Below are 24,908 nucleotides of genomic sequence, written 5' to 3'. Positions count from 1 at the left end.
AAAGTGTGGCACGATAAAGATCCCTCCCTGCTGAAAGGGCATAAGCGCCGAGCATAGGCCTAAATTTGGCAGTCCTGGTGACGTCTCCATATACGTAAAATACTCTCGAGAGGACCGTTAAACAACATTCAATCAATCAATCAAATTGTCACCAGAAAAAAAAACACTTTCATTTCCATTAGATCCATCAACTCGGTACCCAGCCAATGCGAATTCGAATGACGCAACGCAGATACTATGATTATAAATCTCTATTACTTCGTTCCGGACACTGAAGGTAGCGACGGATAGCAACCACGTGATCAGTAAAAATTGTGTATTTTCACGTGAATTCATTTTCCGGAATTCCTTACTCCGTCATAGAATAGTCGAAAAACAAAAAGGTGTTCCGAAAGTGTTTTGTTGCTGTGACTGACTCGCCTAGAGAAAATATGCACATACCACATAAGTATACGTCAATATCTGTAATAATGGTAGATCAAATGTTTCATCTGTGTGAAACTTTTTGCTAATCGAAATGTTAAACCAACCACCAATCCATGTACATAGATGCGCTACGTAAACAAAGTTGTTGATTGATGCATCGTAATGTCCGAGTGTAGCATGCTGCGAGATTAAATACTGTTTATACAGTCATTGAGAGGCTAAACAAAGTTTCTTGCAAGAAGAGGAAGTTGGTGGATGCATTCAACTTGGACAACGAAATCATAGTTTCGTTTGGTGAGTGAAAAAAATGCTATAAATTTGTATTCAAAAGTTCAACTCACATTTCCTCTGCTATTTCACAACGCGATTTATAATAACATCTGTAAGTTTAAACACACGACATACAGTAGATGTATTATTTTGTATGTATATATGTATTCCATGTGTGCTTAAAATATAACTCCCACCTGTGCATGTGATTGTAAACGAACGGATGTCATGTAAATGCATACCACATTTGTAAACATGGGCTCTCACAACTCTTTTATTAAGAAAATATCGTTATGAAAATAACCGTTACGAAAATAACATACCTTGAACTACATGTATAAAAGTAATGAAAAACAAATATCTGTATAGACCTACTATCTAGGGTATGAGGGAACCGGATAGAAGGGGGGGGGGGGGGGGGGGCATGTGTTGAATTATAATTCCCTAGACTATAGTATACATATACTATTACTTTGACATTTCAGTGACCTAAGAAATATATCAAACCTGAGGTTTCATGTAGGTTGGCAAAACCTTTTTAAAAATAATGTAAATTAATCACAAGTCTGCATATGCCCTCTCATAGGCAAATGTATGCACTGTATGTATAAGTAAAATATGTATACTACGCGTATGTCCTTCTCTTGACCCACATTTTGTAAATAAAACAGATATGATAAGTCTATGGCAGTTTATGAAAACATATATACATGTCATCTCATATTGCAATTTATAATTTTGAAACATCAGTATTTAAATTTTCACTGAATATGTGTTGAGACACAATTTTAAAATTCACATTGTCTCACGCAGTCTAATTACTCAATGGTATAATATAGACCTAACTGTGCAGATATCAATTATGATGATCTTTTTTCTAGGCATCAGCCTGAAGACCAAGGGAGGTTAGATAGGACCAGTGCAGGTTGAAGTGGATTTCGAGTCAACAAGTATAACAGCAAGAGAGGTACTATATTTTCTTTTGATAAACATTTGTAAAGACAATTCTGAGTATATCAGATATTCATCTTTTTTGCTATATCTAAATATATTTATCTATATTTTGAACAGGTACTCCATTTACAGTGATGATGACATATCCCCTGGACCCCCACAACTCCACAAATTTAAAAATGTTTGATCAAGTTCAAAGATTAAAGAACTACTGCAAAATTTGGGACTTGGATGAAAAACATTAATTCACTTATATGAGCTCAGAGCAGTGGATGTTGTACAACATACTTTAAACTAAATTGTGAATTTAAGGGAAAACAAGTACATGTACTCGTGTATTACATGTACATGTCTTTTGAAAGACAATAATATTGCATAAATTTCAATGTTGATTATTCTTTCTTAGATATATTAGTAAAAAATGTGCACATGATAGAATATCAATTTTATAACTTCAATCAATGTGTTTGAATTTTCCTTGTAATTCAAAATTTAGTTGAAACATACATCATTGATACATTAATGTATATCAAATTTTTAGAAATGTTTCATAATGGAACTAATTCACCACTCATAGAAACTTCTAGTATTGCGAGTTTGAATGCTCAATGTGGTAATTTGGGAATGCTTAATCATTTAAGGTCAATAGTTTATCTCTGCTGACTGTATCTCTTAAAATTCATTTTTAGAAAGGAGGGGGTAGGGTTACAAAATCTGACATAGTTTCAGATTAAACCTCATTTGGTATATTTTTTTCTATTCAATATTTTAGATACTACTTGACTTATTGTAAAAATGAAATAAAATCAGAAATTTTATGAGCAGAATTTTGTTGTTGTCAGAAAATGTATGCCTGATAGTATTTGAGAAACGCCATATTTAGGGTAAATTTGGCCAATTGCCAAGTCGAATCATCCCAATGTTTTCCTTAGATGCATTTAGAATTTCTAATCAATATTGATTTTTTATCTGTTTGTGTTTAATTTACACAACTATATATGACAAGCAATATTTCTGGTGTCAATAAAATTTTTATTGGCTTCTGTGTTAATTTGCTCAATTTTGGCATTTTTTGCCTTTTGGGGCTGTAAAAGAGGGGATTTCAATCTCGCTTTCCTCGAAAATTAACCTGATTACTTTTGTTGATTTTTTTATATGTTGTAGGATAAAGTCAAAATGTTATAATAAATAAAATTGAAAAAAATTCAATGAGCGGTTTTTTGGGGGCTAGCTATCAATAGCTACCTTAACAGCACGAGTTTCACGAATTTTCTATCACTAAAACACCAATTTATGGTCTAGTTAATGCTGTATAAAGTATTTCGAAACACGATGAAAACCTTATTTCCGATAACATATGGATTAATAAATTCAGAAAAACCGAATTTTCCGATAACATTTACGTACCTTATTGTCGATAACATGTTTTTATCCCACCCGATGTTTTTAATAAACTCTACTGTTCTCTTACTGTAAGTTTATTTCGATCTATCTTTTCCTGAAGGATTATCTAAGTCTAGAAATGCAAATGAATATCCCCTCTTGAATAAATACAATTCCTCACTGCTCTAGTATAACATTTTTGGTAGATTTTTACAGAATACATAACGAAATTTCTATTTTCGGTGCTGTTAAACTCTTAAACGGGAATTACTTGAAATGAGCTTTTAGCTGTTTAAAGGATGAGCAGATACCTAAGTAGAATTACAATTACCGTTGCACAGAATGTGTCTTTATCAATAGAAACCACGTATGAAATTACCCTATGTTTCCCAAACATACAACATCATTGAACCGAATGTCCGATAACAACCGAATAGCCGATAACGCGTTAACCCGTGTGTTTATTGATCGGACAAACGTATTTTTGTATCGATCGATCGGACAGGCGTTAACTCTATGCATACACTATATTTCCATATCTGATGACAAAAACAAAATGATATATTTTGCCGACAGCCTGCCGTTGTTATTAGACGCCGACTATTTATTAATATATGACATCCACTTATAATTCATATTCAAACATAACAGTGTCTATACATTGTGCAAAATTCATCTTCACAATTATTCTCGGATATTCTATGGGGAAAAAATTATGTAATATACGAAACCCAGGGGGAAAACAGAGATGAAACCCCTTAAATTTTGGGACCAAAAAACTCTGAAAACTGGGCATCCTATATTATTCCAAATCCTATTTCAGCACATTTTCATTATATTGAAAATAAAAAAAAAAATTGAGTTCACAGCTGGAAAGGCGGCTAGAGAATGACCACCTCATGCACACAATCGAACACTATGCATCACAAGCATTTTCATTGGCTGAAAATTATCAGCCCACGAATAACATACATCACATGACTAAAAACCCGTTTATCAATATTTTTCCGCTATATTTCGAAACGCGGAAAAAATTTAATAGCCTGCTGTTGACTTTGGTATTGTGAATTAATAAAATCTTATATAAGAATAACTGCATTTTTGAGCTTCCAATAAATTGTTACTTTTCACTTAGCTCGTTCATCTCCGGATTTGATCGAAATTTCTCTCAATTTTACCAGCCTTCGTGTTGTAATTTTCTTGCACTTGAAATAAACAATGTCAATATTTGAATAAGTGTTTTAATCTAAGGTACACCAAATTGAGAAAACAGAACAATTGTGTTTAATCTGAGATTGTGTATTATGTTACATATACAATGTATATATGCTGTACGCATCATGTTTGATAACCGTCAATAAATTTAAACAAAAGAATTCTTTGGAACGCCTATACTCTGAAAATATTTAGTTCTTACTTCCTTCCCAAAAATGTTCCGTACTTGCACCCATGTTTCTGGTTTGATTATTCTATGAAATCAAACAACAGTAGTATATGTAATCACGATAGAGAGAGGGCTGAAATAGACTATGCCTGCTGCCCAATCCCACTCACTTATTAGTGAATAAAATATTATTTGAATTAAGCACGAGTTTGATAGATAGCATCAATAATTTTCGGTATACGGAATCCGTTAACTCTCGCTGAAAGAGACAATTTCACTTTATGGTTTTATTTCAAGTAATTATTTTTAGTAAAATTTGTAGTATTCATTTTCTCTTTGTTGTTAGCTGCAGAACTGTAGCTCTCTGAAAAAATATTTTGACATAACAAAGAGCTACAGAGCCACCCCTTATAAAAACCTTCGATTTACGGCGCACAAAAAGCTGCGCACGGTTGAGACCTTATATCGTTGTATTCTTGAGTTGCTGTCTCATAAATGTAACAGGTTTGTAGTTTCATAATAAGCAACTCCTGTATGGGTTCAGGGAATTTAATATCGCAGTGAAGGATATCTCACATGCACATATTTTTTTTTTTTACAGCCCTGCAATACAGGTAAAATAACTAATATGATATCACAGAGTGCATTAATTAATAATTGACAATATTACTTATATGATTAATGAATGTAATTTCCATCAAGATAAATGTATTACTTGTATCAAAATCACAATAAAGGGAGACAACTCTTAAAGTTACATATACTGGTATGAACAGATTTCTCCCATAGTCATAAGAATACATTATCATTAAAACTTAAATCATATATTTACCATTCTATGGGAAGAGGCTTCCACATACAAGTACAGGGTATATATATCTATGTGGATATGTACATGGACTCTGTAATTTACATACAATAGTCTAAAAATACTATTTATTAAAGTTAGACTCAATTGCTCACTCCGAACAAGTTAATCAAATATTCTGATTATAAAATAAAGTGTAACTTGATAGATTCACCAATTTACTCTAAATATAAGCAATTGATTCATGAAATCAAAGAGCTTTAAACAAAACTATCATTCTTTGTAGATCTAGCCTTTCTCTCAGTTAATATTTAGTGCAAAAGGAATCTCATTAAATCTGCAAAAATATATAGACTGGAAATATTAATTGACATTTACCAATAAGGATAATTAGTAATGAATTACTTACCAGAAAAGAAGGAAAAGTCTTTATAGAAGGTCTTAGTCAATGTTGTCGATATGAAGTCTGTCCTCTCTCAAAACTAGACAAAGAATGCTCAATTTTGGCGGTAAAACCCAATGACCAAAACAATAAAAACCAACCAAAAGCAACTTCACAAAACACAACCAATGAAGTTCAAGAACACTACAAGACCTTTGACATATGCCTTAAGGTAATGACTATTAAATGTGTTCACCTATATATGTACATGTAAGGGCTAGAGAAATAAAGGAGTGGATCTAGGGTTTTCTAAAGTAAAATACATTGAAGCATATATCTATAGCAAAATTTATTCATTAACCCAAAGATCACTCTATTACATAAATTTAATATCAAAAAATTCTTAACATATTTTCCTACTATACTTGTGTCTAAACATACCTTCAAATATTCATTAAAGCCCCATACGACCTGAAAACTGCCAGCTTCAAATGATTTCGTTTGTTGACGTAGCCATGTCAGGTAGCCGGTCAATTCGTACCCTGTTGCTGTTGGTATCTATTCATAAAATTCGTTATATGTTATGTATTCGCTCTTCATTTATTATCAATACGAATAATTTATAGAAATTAAAAAAATAAAGATTTTCTAAAGGTAAAATAAGCTCTTGATTCATGAAAATGCTACTAAAGTCCTTAACACTCATGTAGCAGGGATGGAGAACGGACCAAACTAATGAAAGCCGCATTGACGCGAGTCTAGCTATTTGAATAATTATTATTTAAAGGCACTGGGGTGATATATTATTTAAAATATTTAGCTGAAATATTTGTGGGGATATTAGTTCACATCTAGACGTTATTGTGCAAGTATGGAAATTAACCAGGATTCGAATTGATCGGCTACCTAACATGGCTACGTCAACAAACGAAATCATTTGAAGCTGGCAGTTTTCAGGTCGTATGGGGCTTTAATAAATATTTGAAGGTATGTTTAGACACAAGTATAATAGGAAAATATGTTAAGAATTTTTTTATGTTAAATTTATGAGACAGCAACTTAAGAATACAACGATATAAGGCCTCAACCGTGCGCAGCTTTTTGTGCGCCGTAAATCGAAGGTTTTTATAAGGGGTGGCTCTGTAGCTCTCTGTTATGTCAAAATATTTTTTCAGAGAGCTACATTTCTGCAGCTACTTTGTTGTATGCTCTATTTTATTCTTCTTTTTTCTATATCCATACGTCACTTTTAAAAACAACACTATTCATTACAAACTGAAATACGTGTAGTTTTTTATAGTTAAATATAAATGTATTCTACATATGAGTATCATTTATTTCTTTAGAGATGAAATTTACTGTTAAATAGATGCAATGGGATATTATCTGAAATTAGCCTACCAGACTGAACTATATAGTGAAGAGGACTTATGCAGGAAAAAATAAACTTGGATTTAAAAACACAGAGGTGTCTAAATGGTTTGCTTAACATGGTTTTGATAAGTTACATGTAAAAGAGGAAGCTTACTCCAAGACCCCCCCCCCACCCCCCCCACCCCCCACCCCCCCGATAGGTCCATTGGGCAGTGTGTTACCCTACTCTTGATTTCGTATTCTTCCTGGTATTTATGAGATTGATCACTGGTCATTTTTATGATTTTTTCACTGTACATAGTTTGGATAGCGACAAAGCAGTTGTGGCTGAAATGGACTCTTGTCCAATGTTCAATAAGTTTTCTTGATTAATCTGTTAGACTTATAAAAACAATCTTATACGGTGATGTAGGACTGACTTATAAAAACAATCTTATACGGTGATGTAGGACTGACTGATAACAATAATCTTATACGGTGATGTAGGACTGACTGATAAAAATAATCTTATACGGTGATGTAGGACGCGGCACGTGTCGTCACGTGTGATATCACATTGTTGTCAAAATGCAGAACGACAAACATTGATGGTTTTAAAGCCAAGGCCAAAATGTTCAATTGTACACGACTCGTCAACCGCTAGGGGTTCAGTATTCATAACTATAAATATGCTGATTTTATGGTACATTTAAAATCAAGCGAAGCATTTAAATTCTATCGAAAGACGGGGATCTCAAACGCCGCGTCGGAGTCTTATTGCCCGAACTTTTCGTATTTTTACTGCGACTTACGTTGAAGGGATTCGATTGTGAAACTGTCGCGGTTTTGTGTGCAGGATAGGTATGTTTTAAACCTTTCAGATACTTTTCTATTTTTCTCTATATGTGTTCTGTTCTACTGAATATTAAGAGCGCTGTCGTCATTTTATTGTCAATGTTTTGTTTTAAGCTTTAATGTGTTCATCTAAATTTATAAATAGCACAGAATTCCGTGTCATAGTAAATTAAAGGCATAGAAGACAAAAACCGCATTTGCAGGCTGATTGAAGATAATGACGTACTTCGTGACTCCGCATGAGCTGGATTTTATTTATGGTGATACAAATCAAGACCATATGGCAAAGATAGTGACGTCGAAAAATAAATATTAACAACAACAAAACGTTATAAATACAACTCGTTTGAAAATTCTGTTTATTAAACCTAAATAAAAAATGTGTTTCCTATCTTCAACAGTTTTGGAGAAACTGTTCTACCTACAAATTTTTTTTATCACTGTTTCTCTTATTAAGAAGCAAATTATTATTGGTTTCAAAGATCGAAACAGTCACCTTAATGTTCAAAGTATACATTGTACCTAATAGTGATCATTGAGCCACTTATACATCAACAATGATAGTTTTCTTACCTACCGGTTGACAGGTTAAATAATGTAAATAGAATGTTGATGAAGATGGCAGCAGAAAGCAGGATGCAGCATGGCAAATAGAATAGATAAAATGGGTAGCTTGAGTGTTTATTGAAAATCAGTAGAAGGGTGGATGCATTCCCTGTTTCTCGTGTAGAAACTCGTGAGCTGCTGGAGCTCCTACCGTGTCTGTGTACAATATACGCTTAAATATATCGCATAGAGCGGCATGCTTCCAAACGCTGTGAATCCCGCACGTGTAACTTTTGAATGGATCAACACACTTAAAGATATACAGGTTAGTTCCTCCCACTGTTTTCGACATTTTCTTTTTCTTTTCTTCTAAACCAACGATCCCGTCGCGCCAATAAGAGGCGTAGATATACATGGAAGTTGTCAGGAGTGTTTGTTAATCGTCGTAAAATAAATAAAGTTTTAACTTAATCCAAACAGTAGCGTTCAATTCATCCCAAACAGATTTAAATGTTTCACACCCCGACATCTGATTTTTTACTTTCTGTAACAGAGAATGACCCCCATTTTATATCTAGGTGAAGTCAATGCGTACGTTTACACGTTGCTCACGCGTCCATTTAGTGAGAAAATATGCGAAGACGCGAGAGTGGAGAGATTTCCCCCCCGAGACCTTGCATATATAAATTGAAATGCTGCTTTGGAGACCCGAGATAACATAATCTGATTTGCCATCTTGACGTCTCTCTGCATAAAACATTTCCACTTTGATCTCCTTTTTGTTGGAGTTCTCTAGACACCTGAATTTCTGCATTTGTAAATAAAAAATGATATAATTCAAATTAAAAATTCTAACCATCTCTTGTGGGTGCCAATGACCTTAAATGTAAACATGTACCACAATACATTGTTACGTGTTTTAGAAATTGAATCGTACTGAATATGTTAAATGTATCGCGAAATGAATTGCATTGAATTACTATTGTGCAAAATTATACAACTCGTTTGCAGAGATATTTTTTTCTTCCTTCTGTTTGCCTATTCATTTAAGATATAATTTTTTTTCATTTGGTTTCATCACTTACTGTTGACAAACTTTTAATGTTCGCGCTGTAGGATATATATCGTCATGGTAACTGTAACTCGAAACTTTTGTAAATCGTCTTGCATACGTAGAAAAATATCTGTATAAACATTGTGTTTAGTTAAAGCCATTCAGTGGCTGTCATGTCCGTGTCCTCGTCGTCTCCAGAAATAAAACTGAAAGAGTTTTTAAAATGAGCCCTTCTCTTGAGAACTTGATCTCCTTTTAATCATGATCTGTATAGACCCGTCCTTTCGCATTAACTTTAGATCCGGAGCCTATGGTGGCATATTTCTGCCATCACTTGTCAGATAATTATTGACTTGACAGATATCTATGTCGACTCGCCAGATACTTATGTCGATTTGTCAAATATTCATGTCGATTTGTCAGATATTTATGTCGACTTTTCAGCTAATTATGTTGACTTGTCAGATGATTATGTTGACTTATCAGATAATTATGTTGACTTGTCAGATAATTATGTTGACTTGCCAGATAATTATGTTGACTTGTTAGTTGATTATGTTGACTTGTCATATAATTCTGTCGACTTGTCAGATACATGTAATTATGTTGACTTGTCATATAATTCTGTCGACTTGTCAGATAATTATGTCGACTTGTCAAATTATTATATTGACTTGTCAGATAATTATGTTGACTTGTCAGAATATTATGTTGACTTGTCAGATGATTTTGTCACTTTGTGACTAAATCAACACATCAAGTCTTCACCTTAATGCACCGAACAAGATATTTTTTCTTGTTTGAATTGTAACTGAATCAATATGATAACTTGTACATGTAGTTCATCGCAAAAACTTTCAGCCAATAGAATAATGGTCGTCCTGATTACCACACGACTTTTGAGAGATATTTGTTGTAATCCACCGAAAAAATGTTGACAAGTAAAGCTTTGCGTTGTTATGTATACAATTAATCTGTGTTTGGAATGTTTTGAAGAGGAATATTTCAAGTAGTCTCTCAAAAGATATCCTAAAACCAATATTTATAAATGAAGGTTTTACGTGCTGGAATTATTCAAATCAGAAAACATTATGCACAATTAAATGTTAATCCAATGTAAACAATATCTTATCAATAAAGTGGTGGAATTGGGCAGCAGGCTTTTTTTTTTTTTTTTAAATTCTTTTCTTTTTTTTTTCATATTCACATAATCACCAGTAAAAGTAATGCATGAAGATACATATTAATCATTTTATACATTCTCACACCATCTCGCACTCTTTCACACTAATATCATACAGCATAATTGGATAAATACTTCTTATTCTAGGTTACAGATCAAAAATAGTTTTCCAGTTTTCCCAAAGTTTGTCAAATTTCAAAACTTCACATCATTTAATTGTTACAAATTTTTCAACTTTGTATTTGAAAAAAAAGAAGATAATATATTAGCCCAGCAATATGAGAAGGTTTGTTTCGAACAATTGAAAATATATTGTTTGGTATACAGAATTATGAAATTAACAGCTTTATTACACAAACTGTTTCTACATTTTCTTTACACATCTGAAATGATACTGATTTTCTTGAGGTAATATTTCCTAGGAAGAAGCTTGTTAAGAATTCGGTACTGCAACCACTAAACTAATTGGGTATCAATGCTTGTTTTAAAACAAACTTTAACAGAAATATTGCTTTCTAAAGACAGCGATAACTCACTGTTCCATTTTTGAATTGAGATGGGTATGTGATCATTACTATTTATCATATCATTGGGTAGCAGACTTAGCTTATAAAAGTCCTCTCTCTAATGATAGAACAGTATATGTACATGTACATAGATATCGGTTTTACTTCAAAATTCGTTTTCACTGGTAGAGCGTTCGTTTCGTAAATGGTAGTTCGAGCCCCGCTTATGCCATGTGCGCGTTGAACAAGATTCGACAAACATGTGACATTTGGAAATGAATCCAGTATAGGTACGGTAACTCATATTCATTCAACCCATTGACTGGGATATTAAATCTGTCTAAAACTGAAGCATGATTTTGAAGAATTTCATCTTTTCAAAGGGCAGTTGGAGTATAAGCACGATTTCCAAACGTGGAATTAATACCAAGTTCGTTTAAATACAGTTGTAATAATGAGCCTTATAATGAGCCATATAAATCTCATATGACATCGTATTATTGAGATATAAACACCATGTGAATCCCATACCGATCCAGGTGGCGAAGCTTATTACATTATCTTTCTTTGGCTCACTATTACAACTGTATTTCAAACGAACTTCGCTTAAATTTGGTAAATCCTATTCATTCCTGCTAATACTCCAAGTTCTCTTTCAAAAGATGCTTCAGTTTAAAAACACAATTAAGGCACCAGGATGACCAGTGTATTGTCCTAGTTCATCAGAGGCAATGAAAGTCTTGGTGACCTTAAAAATCTAATAACGTTGAATAAAGGACATGGCATCTTTGCATATAACCTCATAACATCGATTTTTTTTTTCTATCGCAAAGTTCATGTAATAACCCGGTAAGTTTGAATAGGCATACAGAAAAGGTTATTCCTACATTGTATAAAACCCCACTTTACTTGCAGATGGTATAAGATAGTGAGACTATTTGTTGCGATCAATTAACTTTCATTTCAGGTATGTCGGCTTCCTTCGACTCCTCTACGACTTCTTTGACAACTTCCGCGCCCACCACATTCCGGAAGAGGCGTTCCTGGAATGATCGGATCGGGATCGGTTTCCTCGTGGTCACTTTCGTAGCCATCATCCTCGGACTAGCCATCGGACTCCCGCTTTCAAAAAGAGACACGGGAGGGGGAGGGGGAGCGCCCCCTTCTACAGATCTCCAGAAGGCGATCAATTTACTGGCAAATAATCCGCTCATTGACGGGTACGTCAATTGACATTTAGCTTTGACATCAGTCATCGGCTTTACAGATGTAAGAGAGAAAAAAAGAAATACAAAAATATGCGACGAATTTCTCGAAGAACCATTGATGCATCACTAGTACTCCCTATAGAGGAATGACACACCTGACCAGGGATCAGTCGATGCCCGGTTTTGAGTCATCTTGTTTGAAATGTAACTGGCGAATATCACTCAATCTCTTGCATTCCAAGCTTAAATATTCACCTGCTCAATCTTTTGTGTTTTGATATATTTACAAATTTTGACGATAACCATTTCTTCATGAATGCACTGAAGTTGTGAACAATGCGCGTATGAATCTTGATAAATACAGTACATGTACATGTACGTCAATTATAACAGCTAGGAATTTCAACAGAAATGAAAGTTGAATGTAAATATCCCATGTGTATATATGAAAATTTGTCATTAATTGCAGACATAACGACTTGCCCTGGCAATTCCGACAATACGCCAATAATTCTGTGTACTCCGTCAATCTCGGACAGGACATGCGCAATACCTGGACTGAAACGTCACCGATGGATGACACGAGTTTTCCCAGAATTCCGTCACAGACGGATATCGGGCGGCTCCAAGCTGGCAAAGTTGGCGCGCAGGTATTGCTTGTTCATTATCAAGTAGTTTCAACGAACTTTTTATACACCAGTTCTCAATTACTAAGCTCTGGACAAGACAAACATATTTATCTTTTAATTTTAAACAATTATAATTATTTTATTTGTAAATATACATAAAATCATTACATTATTATTAACATTATTATTTTATTCATTTATAAAGCGCAAAATTACATATATTATGCATGTATTCAGAAAACAGTAACAAGCTTTTATATGTATAAAAATCATGACTATCATAAGAATTACAGGCAGAAGATAATGTTTGAGGAATCCAGTGTTAATGATGTGAAATTTGAGTAAGGTCACTGATAAAATATGTTGTGTTTCCGCTAACCCGACCGACCCTAAATTATAGCCCCGACCCTAGAAATTTTTTCCGCTAATTTGAAAAAAAAATCGTCATTTTTCCGGAAAAAATATATTCTCGATTCTTGGTTTTCTTTTTAGTTAGACATTGAGATGAAGTCATTCAAACGCTTTAACGATGTACAAAATTGCATGGTATTGTGTCAAGCGTTTAAACAACATTGATAATGTTTGTAACTAACAGCATGGCATGATGGTTGACTTAGTACTGTACCTTCATGCTTGCCTCACGCAACGGTGCTTTGACAATTGAAGTTAACAGACAGCCGAAAGACTTTGCCAAGTGTCATGTTTCCATAGAAGACTTTCTTTTGTTAAAATTGCCAACTCCTATGGTGTTTTTATGGAGGTCATGATGCAGAGTGACAGACATTATATAGTGCACTTGAATGTCCAGTCTATCAAATTTGTATGCACATCCATGGTTTCTGCTGCAGTTCTAACTGAATACACTATGAAAAAGACCACAAATAAAGCAGTGAACGCATCCGAGTTGTTGATGGCTGTTGAGAGCCGAGGGGGAAAAAGATGTGCAGACTTTTTTTTTAAATAAAAATTTATGTCCGGTAAAAAGTTTTAGCTGGAAGAGAGTTGGATCCCATTAGGATAAGTGGGATCTGCCCAAACTGTCTTCCTACCCTTGTTCCATTTAGATTGTGAAAGTACATTCAGAAATGAATTAATAAACTTAAAATATGTTAATGATGTTGATATTTTGGTGATTTTTTAATATATTTTTTTCAAAATCATCATATTATTTTCCTGTCAAACATATCCAATAGTAGTATTCCCATGGCAACCAATCTAAATGTAGAAACAATATAGCTGGTACTTGTTTAGCATAGGGGCATAAAGGAGTTGACTTTAATTTGTGTTTTATGCTATATGTTTCATTGAAAAATATTGTTTCTTCTAAAACATCTGGAAATAATCCTCAGCCAATAACAGGTGAAATGCTAAGATTGAAAGTTTACTTGCAATGCAATTTAAGCGAATTTTATATTGAAAGTATAACATTCAATAGATCATTGAACTTGTTAGAGTTTACAATGTTTTCGCATACTTTGAAAAAATAAAATTTATTTCCTACCTACCTACCTTATTTTTTTCTGGAACGTTAGCGGAAACTCAACAATTTTTGTCGTTGGCCTAAGGCTTCAGTTGTTTCATTATCAGTTGTTTCTTCTTTTTTTTTGTCATGATTTTTTTTATGTTTTATGATTTTTGTGCCATGATGCTGGGCTGGGGTGAGGGAGTGAGGTCGTAATTTGTTGTCATGTAGTCGTCGTTATCATAATTTATGATTTTTGTTTTGTTTGTTGTTGCAGTTTTGGGCGGTATTTTGCAGCTGTGCATCCGTTGATAAGGACGCCGTGAGAATGGGTTTCGATACTATGGATGTCATTCATAAATTCATTGAGAAGTACGACGTCTTCGAACTGGCCACTACTGCACAGGGTAATATTGAAAGCACTCCAGCAAACATACAGCATAAAATGGAATATTGTGGTTTCATTTATTTTCACGGACATCAACTTTCATGGACTTGCCATTAAATACAAAATCGACAGCATGTCATTAGCAGGCTGTCCAGCGGGCCTAAAATTCCTAAAAATTCCTAATTTTTTTCAGTTTTGCTAAAATTCCTTAAAAAAATGTAAAATTCAAGGGGAAATCCTAAAAAAGCCCTTATTTTTCATGTCAATTCCTACTTTTTTATCAGTCTTGAAAAATCAAAATGCATTCATACAAAATGTGTGTTATTAACGTAGATTGCAGTTCTTATTCAGATAATGCTGATGCAGTGAAAGGCAGTTGACCTGTGGATCCATGTGTCAAGCTTGTTTATTGGTTGTGACTTTGTGATAAAGAGTTGATATTTTAGGTATGTAAATAGTATAGCCAATAATAGCTGAGACCATGGAACACTGGAATACGCCCTTCCTGTACTTACATCTTATTTGTGTGTCATGTGAGTTTCTTTATTGTCAAATTTGACAAGGTAAGTCCTTTTAAATAATTAAAACTTCCGCAATTTGGTTAAAAATTCCTAATTTTAGTCCTAATTGTTTAAAATTTTACCCCTAAAATTTGCCCTTATTTTTTGTCCAAGGGTGCTGGACAGCCTGCATTAGGTACTAGATATTTATATTTTTCCTTGCAATTCTATTGCACTATAAAGATCCCTCCCTGCTCAAAGGATGTAAGCGCCGAGCATAGGCCTAAAGCAGCCCTTAACTGGAAATGGTAACGTCTCAATACGAGTAAATAATTCTCGAGCGGGACGTTAAACACCATACAATCAACCAACTTGATTCCATGGTCTCGTTAAACTGGTGTTCAACGAGTAATTATGAATCCCTCAGTACCTCAGTTTATTTAAGTTTGATTTTTAAAACTGATTTTGAATACAGATAACTCCATTTACCTTATCAATATATAGGGCTCACGGCGGGTGTGGCCGGTCAACAGGGGATGCTTACTCCTCCTAGGCACCTGATCCCACCTCTGGTGTGTCCAGGGTCCGTGTTTGCCCAACTCTCTATTTTGCATTGCTTATAGGAGTTATGAGATTGATCACTGTTGGTTATCTTCACCTTTCAAGACTCAAATAGGCCCTTCTCATGTTTCTTCTTTACATAGGTATTACCGATGTGTTCAATCGTGGGAAAATTGCGAGTTTGATTGGTCTAGAAGGTGGTCACATGATTGGAAATAGTTTGGGTACACTGCGCATGTACTACAAACTCGGAGTACGATACATGACACTGACACACAGCTGCGACACGTTATGGTAATGCCTTTATTATTTCATAATTCCAATGTTATTTATTACAAGTGTTTTGATTGGACAAAAATAAAGCTGAACAAGAGTTTATACATCAATAAATCCGAAAACGCGATGTATTCATACACGCCTGAAAACAAATAACATAGTGCGGGGAAACTATTAAAATTTTTGCAATTGTTAATGAAGTGAATGAATTGGAATTATAAGAATCAAACATTCTTTTTGAAGAATTTTTCGATGTGTAAACTGCGGCCATTTTACTCACAAACTTAACATAAAAGTGCTTCGCACTTTTATTCAGTTTGTGAGTAAAATGTCCGGAGTTTACACATCGATAAATTCTTCAAAAAGAATGTTTAATCCTATAATATGTATGTGATATATTTCGCTTGGGAATCACGTGATCTTCTTCTAGATTTTGAAGAAGAAAACCTTTACGTTTTCGTTGGCCATATGCCTATCGCTAGAAGTAGAAATGTATAGAATGAGTTTTTTATTTCAATTTGATTGAAACATAAACTGAGCAAGTTACACATAGTAATCAGGGAGTAAAGAAATATACATGGGGTCATTTTGCTTCTCTTTGGTGTGGAACGTCAGATTAACATGATGACGTCAAACCTAAGACGTTAAATTAGGTAGTGGCTGCCCCTTCGCCAAACGCTCGGCATTTAGAAGTAAGAATCACAGGTCTTTTGCATATGACCTTAAAAACGGAGATCCCGTGTCGCTGCAGGAGTTGTCATGTTAAAGAACCCTCATTGCTACGGCCCTGTGCTAAGCATAGGTCTAAATGTGGAACAGATGGAAACGTCTCAATATGAGTGAAAAATTCTCGACGGGACGTAAATCAATCAACCAAATTATGGAAATAATGATCTAAGGCATGGCGTTTCAAGGAGTTCAGTTGGACATGTAAAAACCATTTTGATAAGAGCTAAATTGTATCTGTCAAGTTTAAAGATTAATTATTGAGTAGAATGTAAGACGGCTGTGGAAATAATTTGTCACTCCTTTAGTTATGGGTATAATGTAAGAAGGCTGTGGAAATACTTTGTCACTCCTTTAGTTGTGGGACATTTCTTTATACTATCCGATATTGTTACATGTAGGTAAGTCATACCATGTGAAAGAAATTATCGGAATACATGTAATAAAATGAAAATGTTTTAAAGTATAATTTCTGTGGGAATTTGAACCATTGAAGAGATACATTGACAAGCCAATTGTAATGGACATCTCGACCCCAAAAATCTCCTTTAGTCATGATTCAATTACCATTGACTAGCAATATAGATTTACTTTGTAAGGAGTCGTATTCTCAATCGGGTTATTTTATTGTACCTTTAAATACCGCCATAAAATAAATAGGTGAAATCTTTGTACCAAAGTTGGCAGGATTTTGTCCCGTGTACACTCATCTGTTTAATGACAGATAAGCATCCGACGGGCGCTTGCGCTAACAGATCACTTTACTCCTATGTCAAACGAGTTATCGTGTTAATTTTTTAATTATCCTGTTGATTTTCTATACAATGAAGAGATTATCTCGCTAATTTTCATCAGCTTATCCAATGTTGGTTCCACAATCGCTTTTGATCGCCGGTGTCCAGATAGCTCAGTTGGTAGATCAGCTGACTAGAGATTCAGGGGGCCCGGGTTTGAATCTCGGTCTGGTCCGTTGCATTTTCTCCTTTCCTGTTACAAATATATAAAATAAATATTATGTAGAATCGGATTTTCTTGCCCTAGTCTTTAGCGCTCGCTATTATGTAGTTATCTTTCTGGGACATGTTGAAAATACTGGTAAATTAAATTTTCATTCGCACCGTGTTCCTTTCCGCGACTTAGTGAACAATGTTTTTACCTCTGCCATACATGAAGTATTGATTGAATTATTATATTTTTAGCTCACCTGAGCCGAAGGCTCAAGTGAGCTTTTCTGATCAAAATTTGCCCATTGTCTGTCGGCGTCGTCGGCGTAAACTTTTCACATTTTCATCTTCTTCACCAGAACCAATGGGCAAATTTCAACCAAACTTGGCGCAAAGCATTCTTGGGTGAAGGGGATTTAAGTTTGTTCAAATGAAGGGCCATGCCCCCTTCAAAGGGAAGATAATCACAAAAATAGGGTGGGGTCATTTAAAATTTTTCTCAAGATCCACTGGGCAAGAAAAGCTGAAAGAGGGTGTTGCACCGATGCGGGAACTTAACCTGATCGGAGCTCGGTGCCAGTACTCGTGAAGTAGAACTGACCTTCACCCATATACCTTTATTACGTATTTGCCATTTAAATACCTGTAGGATCCCCCCAGTACAAAGGGCAAGCCTGATACATTTTAAGTGTCAATACATTGATATATATGTAGTCTAAACAAGTTTTGAAATCGTGAAAATTAAATTGTAGGGGTTTTCTAAATATCAGAAACAATGTATACGGTTACATGTTACGAGTGTATCAAATATTTAATATTACATACATATGTACTATTGGTCTTATACTCTTCCTGTGTATTATTTTCTACAACCAACAGTTAGCAACTGTACATGACTCCGACTACAAAACAAAATATGGGAAGTTAAATACGCATTAATAAAGATCAACAAAATTATTTAGACATGCACCTGAAAACATTAATTCACCATAGCAATATGCTACTGGAATACATAACATCTTATCCACTCAAACTGTTTAACGGTTATTTACCTTGTTTGGCCTTAAATTTTTTCTTTTAGAGCTTTGCAAAGTTCATAACGGTTGTTCGTGAAAGACACCATATTATGCCTTTGTCAACATCTTTCACTCAGAAAAACCTACAAGTTCTCGTTAGCAACCTTCACTATTAAAACACGGGTATTACATACTGCATTCGGCACGTTTATAGTGAGTCCCATTTACAAACTAAACAGTGTCCAGGTTGGAAGCTTATTTCAAGTTTGTAAAAATCATTACCACTGAGGCTAGGAAGGGGCCATAATAGGGGATCAAAGTTTTACATGTCAAGGTATAGGGATCCAAACTTGGCACACAGCATGCTTAGATGAAATTTGTTAATATGAAAGTCCATATCCGTCTACAACGGCATATGATAATTGATGAATGTAGTCAAGTTTAATAATTAAGTTTGATAATTAATGAATTTTTATTCGTTACCTTTGAAAAGTTTTTTTTTTTCTGAACCAAGCTGTATGTATAATGATAGTTTTGCTAATTTCTAGGAACTGTTGCTCATGTGAGCGATGTGGCCCATGGACCTCTCGTTTAATCATTATCATCGTAAATTACATCTTAAATAATGACACACAGAAGCGTTGTAAATTCTTATAATTGTTTTACTTCACAGGGCTGATAGTGTAAAGGCAGATTCTGAAAACCCTCCGTCCACTAGAGGCTTGACAGAGTTTGGTGAGGTATGTAGGGGTTTAGAGAGTTGACAAGAGTTTGATGAGGTATGTAGAGGTTTAGAGACTTGACAGAGTTTGGTGAGGTATATATATAATTAGAGGTTTAGAGACTTGATAGAGTTTGGTGAGGTATGTAGGGGTTTAGAGGCTTGACAGAGTTTGGTGAGGTATGTAGGGGTTTAGAGACTTGGCAGAGTTTGATGAGGTATGTAGAGGTTTAGAGACTTGAGAGAGTTTGGTGAGGTATATAGAGATTTAGAGACTTGACAGAGTTTGATGAGGTATGTAGAGGTTTAGAGACTTGACAGAGTTTGATGAGGTATGTAGAGGTTTAGAGACTTGACAGAGTTTGATGAGGTATGTAGAGGTTTAGAGACTTGACAGAGTTTGATGAGGTATGTAGAGGTTTAGAGACTTGACAGAGTTTGGTGAAGTATGTAGAGATTTAGAGACTTGACAGAGTTTGATGAGGTATGTAGAGGTTTAGAGACTTGACAGAGTTTGATGAGGTATGTAGAGGTTTAGAGACTTGACAGAGTTTGATGAGGTATGTAGAGGTTTAGAGACTTGACAGAGTTTGATGAGGTATGTAGAGGTTTAGAGACTTGACAGAGTTTGATGAGGTATGTAGAGGTTTAGAGACTTGACAGAGTTTGATGAGGTATGTAGAGGTTTAGAGACTTGACAGTTTGGTGAGGTATATAGAGATTTTACATCCCATTCAAGAATTTTCTCCTGATAAGATACAGAGAACTGCTAGTAAATGTCACAAGTTTTGACCTTTGCATGGCGCTCAAGGTCGTAGAAGTGAGGATTCAATGTCGAACCAATGTCATCCGCGTCTCGGGACATTGTCTTTTAAGATCTCATCCAAAAACCCATGATTTTAGCTTTTGATGTCAGACTCGGAAATGTCACTAAAAGTGGCATTCTTGCCATTTTTTTTAAGTATTAAATTGGGACCAAATGACTCGTACAAGTCATTTCCTGTAAATAATACAGTTTTATGCATTCATCTGCATTTATTTCTAAGTTTCAAAGAATTATAATCTTTAAATTATATAATGTACTTCCCCTAAATTTTTGCTTCCTGGACAGAAATTCTATTTGCTTTATAACATGGCTCCCATCGTAACTTTTGATGGTCATACAATCATTTCAAAGTTGATAAATATCGTTCATTTATCTTTTATTAGAAATATAATATAAGATTATTTGAGATGAGGAAAAAAAAATTCACCAAAATGATCTATTCTATCCCTGTAAGGTTGGCCTTTTTTTCTAAACGCCTTGAGATACTGAATTAATTTTTTGTGTCCATGTGTATATTGATGAGTTACAGATCGAGTTTGAGTTTTGTTCGGGTTCGTTGATTTTTTTTTTTTTAGAGTTGTGCAAAAATTAATGTTAGGACCAGTTTTCCCGAACTTTTTTCCAAACGCCTTGAGATACTGAACTGATTTTTGCATGTAGATGTATATTGATGAGTTACAGATCGGATTTAGTTCCAGTTCGTTGATTTTTTTTATGAAGTTGCATTTATGTTATGACTGTTAAAACATATGAAGGATTGTTGTTCAATTCTTCATTGTAAATGCGTGTAACAGAGAATCTGAATGTCACACTCGATGCTATATGTATATATTTGCCTTTACTGCAGGTGGAGGCATTCGTGTCGTGCCGACACATCCAGTTTTCAATTTTGTATTTCACGATACAAGTTATAGAGACTCTGAACTAATTCAAATGTAAATTCATTAATTTGCTTGATATATTTTTCCAACTCGGAAAACCCTGTACATTAATTTAACGGAAATTTTGTATGGAAATGAAGTATTGTGGCCAATGATAATTTTTCCAAAAAAATTTGATCTATAACTCCCACCTTTTTAAAATTCCATTTTACATTTAAGGCAAATCTTATGTTTAGAAAGTGACAATACTCCTTAAATATTCTTTGAAACTTTCAAATTGTATGTGATGAATTTTTCGATATAGTAAGTGCAAAAAGACCATTATCTATTTTCAATTTCAAAGCATTAATTTTCTATATCTATATTGTTAGAGGACATGATGTAATGATATGTGTTGACTGTTGTTTTGACTCCAACAGACCAATCAAGTTTTTTGCGAAAAAAGAAAAAAATTGTTTTTTATGGTAAACTTTGTGAGTGCATAAATTCAAGTTAAACCACTGTTGCTCAACAGCAAGCATTGTAACCCCAGTTTGTCTTTTTTTCATAATTCTCTTCAATTTGGAAATTAAAAATATAATTGATAAAACTACAAAACTCTGGTGCGAACCTCCTTAAGGTGGGTAAAAGTTCACGTTTAATTTCTTCGAACTGAAAAATGATAAAATTAGTCAGGGAGTGCTATTGAATGAGAATGGTAAGAAAGTTAAAAGTTATCATCAGAAATTAATTTTAAATGAGAATAGTAAGAAATTTATCATCAAAAATTAATTTTCAATGAGAATGGTAAGACAGTTAAAAGTTATCATCAGAAATTAATTCTAAATGAGAATGGTAAGAAAGTTAAAAGTTATCATTAAAATTGATTTTAAATGCGAATGGTAAGAAAGGTGGGTAAAAGTTCACGTTTAATTTCTTCGAACTGAAAAATGATAAAATTAGTCAGGGAGTGCTATTGAATGAGAATGGTAAGAAAGTTAAAAGTTATCATCAGAAATTAATTTTAAATGAGAATAGTAAGAAATTTATCATCAAAAATTAATTTTCAATGAGAATGGTAAGAAAGTTAAAAGTTATCATCAGAAATTAATTCTAAATGAGAATGGTAAGAAAGTTAAAAGTTATCATTAAAATTGATTTTAAATGCGAATGGTAAGAAAGTAAAAAGTGATCATCAGAAATTGATTTTAAATGAGAATGGTAAGAAAATTAAAAAAATTATCATCAGAAAGTAATTTTAATTGATGATAACAAAGTTAAAAGTACTAGCAAGATTCTAGATTTGGTAATCATGAAATTTATGGAATCTTGTAGATATGCGCATCTCGTGCATCAAAATTGGTACCGTATATTAAGTTTTACATTACGACCCCCCTGGGTCGAGGCCTCTGCTGGTGGACTGTTAGTCCTCGAGGGTCTCTACAGTCCAGTAGCTAAGTACATGTACTTAGTTACTACCTTGAAAATACGGATGTATATTTAATTGCTGGGATAAAATTTAATTTAGAAATTTATTTCAAAATTAAGGATTATCTCCCTCATGCATAGCGCTATCCTTGGACGAATTTTGCTCCAGTTTTTGGCACTCCAGTTTTCCTTTTAGCTCTTACAAGTTTATTGTTATTTCGAATTTCCAAAATTTCGGCTTGAGCATCACTGAAGAGATATTATTTGTCGAAATGCGCATCTGGTGCATCAAAATTGGTACCGTATAAGTTTTACATAAATAACAAATCAAATTATAAGAATGAGGTCCACATGAGATTGACGCTTATTGTTTAACGTCCAATTCCAGATTTTATCACGCATGTAGAGACACGCCAGTTCTAGCTGAAGTGTCATTTTTACATACGTAGCACTTATGACTGTAGCAGAAAGGGTTTTTACCTTGATACGGCGCCGGACCTCTGTTTTAGGGTCGAAAAATCGGTGTCTCTTCTAATGGCGGTCACTTGACGAAGGAACCAGTCAAAGTATATAATAAAAACAATAATTCAGGAACTATGTTTTTAAAAGCTGTTTATATTCTAGAAAATGAAAAATTGAACATGCATTACTTCATGTTCCCGAGTAAGTAGGGAACGAATACGTTGGCTTTCAAAAACACTTATTGCCGAAGATGCACAGCTCTGATAACACCATGTGCAAAGTTTTCTCCCAATATAATTTTCGGAACCTCAAACCCGATTAGATATTTATCTCCTGGACACTTTATTCATTTACAAATTTACGCTACGGTGGTCTAGAGGTAGATCGTTTGCCCCGCATTCGGAAGTTCCGGGTTCAAATCCCGACCACAATAAACCTAAGTCGTTAAAACAGGTAATGACAGTTCCATCGCCATACGCTCGGCATCAGGTGTGAATGTGATGGGTCCTCGGAGATGACCTTCAAGGTTGCCTCGTGTCACAGTAGGTGTGGCACGCTAAAGAACCCCTAATGGCCGTAAGCACCGAGTATAGGCCTAAATTTGAAGCCCTTAGCCGGTCTTGGTGATGTCTCCATATCAGTGAAAAATTCTCGAGACGGACGTTAAACAAGATACAATCAATCATTTAGAATTTTTTTTTTTAATGCAGAAAGTCGTCAAGGAAATGAACCGTCTAGGGATGATTGTGGATCTTTCACATACTTCTGTACAGACACAGAAGGACGCCATAAGACTGTCAAGTGCTCCCGTCATATTCAGCCACTCGTCAGCCTACACTCTTTGTAACCACAACCGGAACGTTAGGGACGAAGTCCTGAATCTCACAGTAAGTAGTACCTGTATCTCACAGTAAGTATGATAGTACCTGTATCTCACAGTAAGTAGTACCTGTATCTTACAGTATGTAGTACCTGTATCTCACAGTATGTAGTACTTGTATTTCACAGTAAGTATGATAGTACCTGTATCTCACAGTAAGTATGATAGTACCTGTATCTCACAGTAAGTATGATAGTACCTGTATCTCACAGTAAGTAGTACCTGTATCTTACAGTATGTAGTACCTGTATCTCACAGTATGTAGTACTTGTATCTCACAGTAAGTAGTACCTGTATCTCACAGTAAGTATGATAGTACCTGTATCTCACAGTAAGTATAATAGTACCTGTATCTCACAGTATGTAGTACCTGTATCTTACAGTATGTAGTACCTGTATCTCACAGTATGTATGTATATCACAGTAAGTAGTACCTGTATCTCACAGTATGATAGTACCTGTATCTCACAGTAAGTAGTACCTGTATCTTACAGTATGTAGTACCTGTATCTCACAGTATGTATGTATATCACAGTAAGTAGTACCTGTATCTTACAGTATGATAGTACCTGTATCTCACAGTAAGTAGTACCTGTATCTCACAGTATGTAGTACCTGTATCTCACAGTATGTAGTAAATGTATCTCACAGTATGTAGTACCTGTATCTCACAGTATGTAGTACCTGTATCTCACAGTATGTAGTAAATGTATCTCACAGTATGTAGTAAATGTATCTCACAGTAAGTAGTATCTGTATCTCACAGTAAGTAGTACCTGTATCTCACAGTATGATAGTACCTGTATCTCACAGTATGATAGTACCTGTATTTCACAGTAAGTAGTACCTGTATCTTACAGTATGTAGTACCTGTATCTCACAGTATGTATGTATATCACAGTAAGTAGTACCTGTAT

The 24,908-nt window shown here is 34.5% G+C and overlaps 1 protein-coding gene and 1 long non-coding RNA gene across 3 annotated transcripts in view; both read left to right on the top strand.

Moving 5' to 3' along the window:
• The first annotated feature begins 304 nt into the window (after nucleotides 1–304).
• Nucleotides 305–2,199, top strand: LOC130051032 (uncharacterized). The gene is made up of 3 exons (XR_008799432.1): nucleotides 305–720; nucleotides 1,578–1,663; nucleotides 1,768–2,199. It is a non-coding gene; the product is annotated as an uncharacterized LOC130051032 (long non-coding RNA).
• A 5,407-nt stretch (nucleotides 2,200–7,606) lies between these two features.
• LOC125665460 (dipeptidase 1-like) overlaps nucleotides 7,607–24,908 on the top strand; it is a 29,832-nt gene continuing 12,530 nt past the window's right edge. The window contains exons 1-7 of one of the 2 annotated variants that reach the window (XM_048898096.2): nucleotides 7,607–7,821; nucleotides 12,072–12,324; nucleotides 12,782–12,962; nucleotides 14,681–14,810; nucleotides 15,996–16,146; nucleotides 19,488–19,554; nucleotides 23,822–23,998. In XM_048898096.2, coding sequence (XP_048754053.2) covers nucleotides 12,074–12,324; nucleotides 12,782–12,962; nucleotides 14,681–14,810; nucleotides 15,996–16,146; nucleotides 19,488–19,554; nucleotides 23,822–23,998 — 957 coding nt within the window. In that variant the 5' untranslated portion in view covers nucleotides 7,607–7,821; nucleotides 12,072–12,073. Of the gene's footprint in view, nucleotides 7,822–8,553; nucleotides 8,687–12,071; nucleotides 12,325–12,781; nucleotides 12,963–14,680; nucleotides 14,811–15,995; nucleotides 16,147–19,487; nucleotides 19,555–23,821; nucleotides 23,999–24,908 lie in introns of those variants that run through there. The other variant, XM_048898098.2, reaches the window with a different exon arrangement.

This window comes from Ostrea edulis, chromosome 10, assembly GCF_947568905.1.
Source record: "Ostrea edulis chromosome 10, xbOstEdul1.1, whole genome shotgun sequence".
NCBI lineage: Eukaryota > Metazoa > Mollusca > Bivalvia > Ostreida > Ostreidae > Ostrea > Ostrea edulis.
The sequence above is the reverse complement of the archived record's forward strand: the minus strand, read 5'-3'. Positions and strand labels throughout refer to the sequence as shown.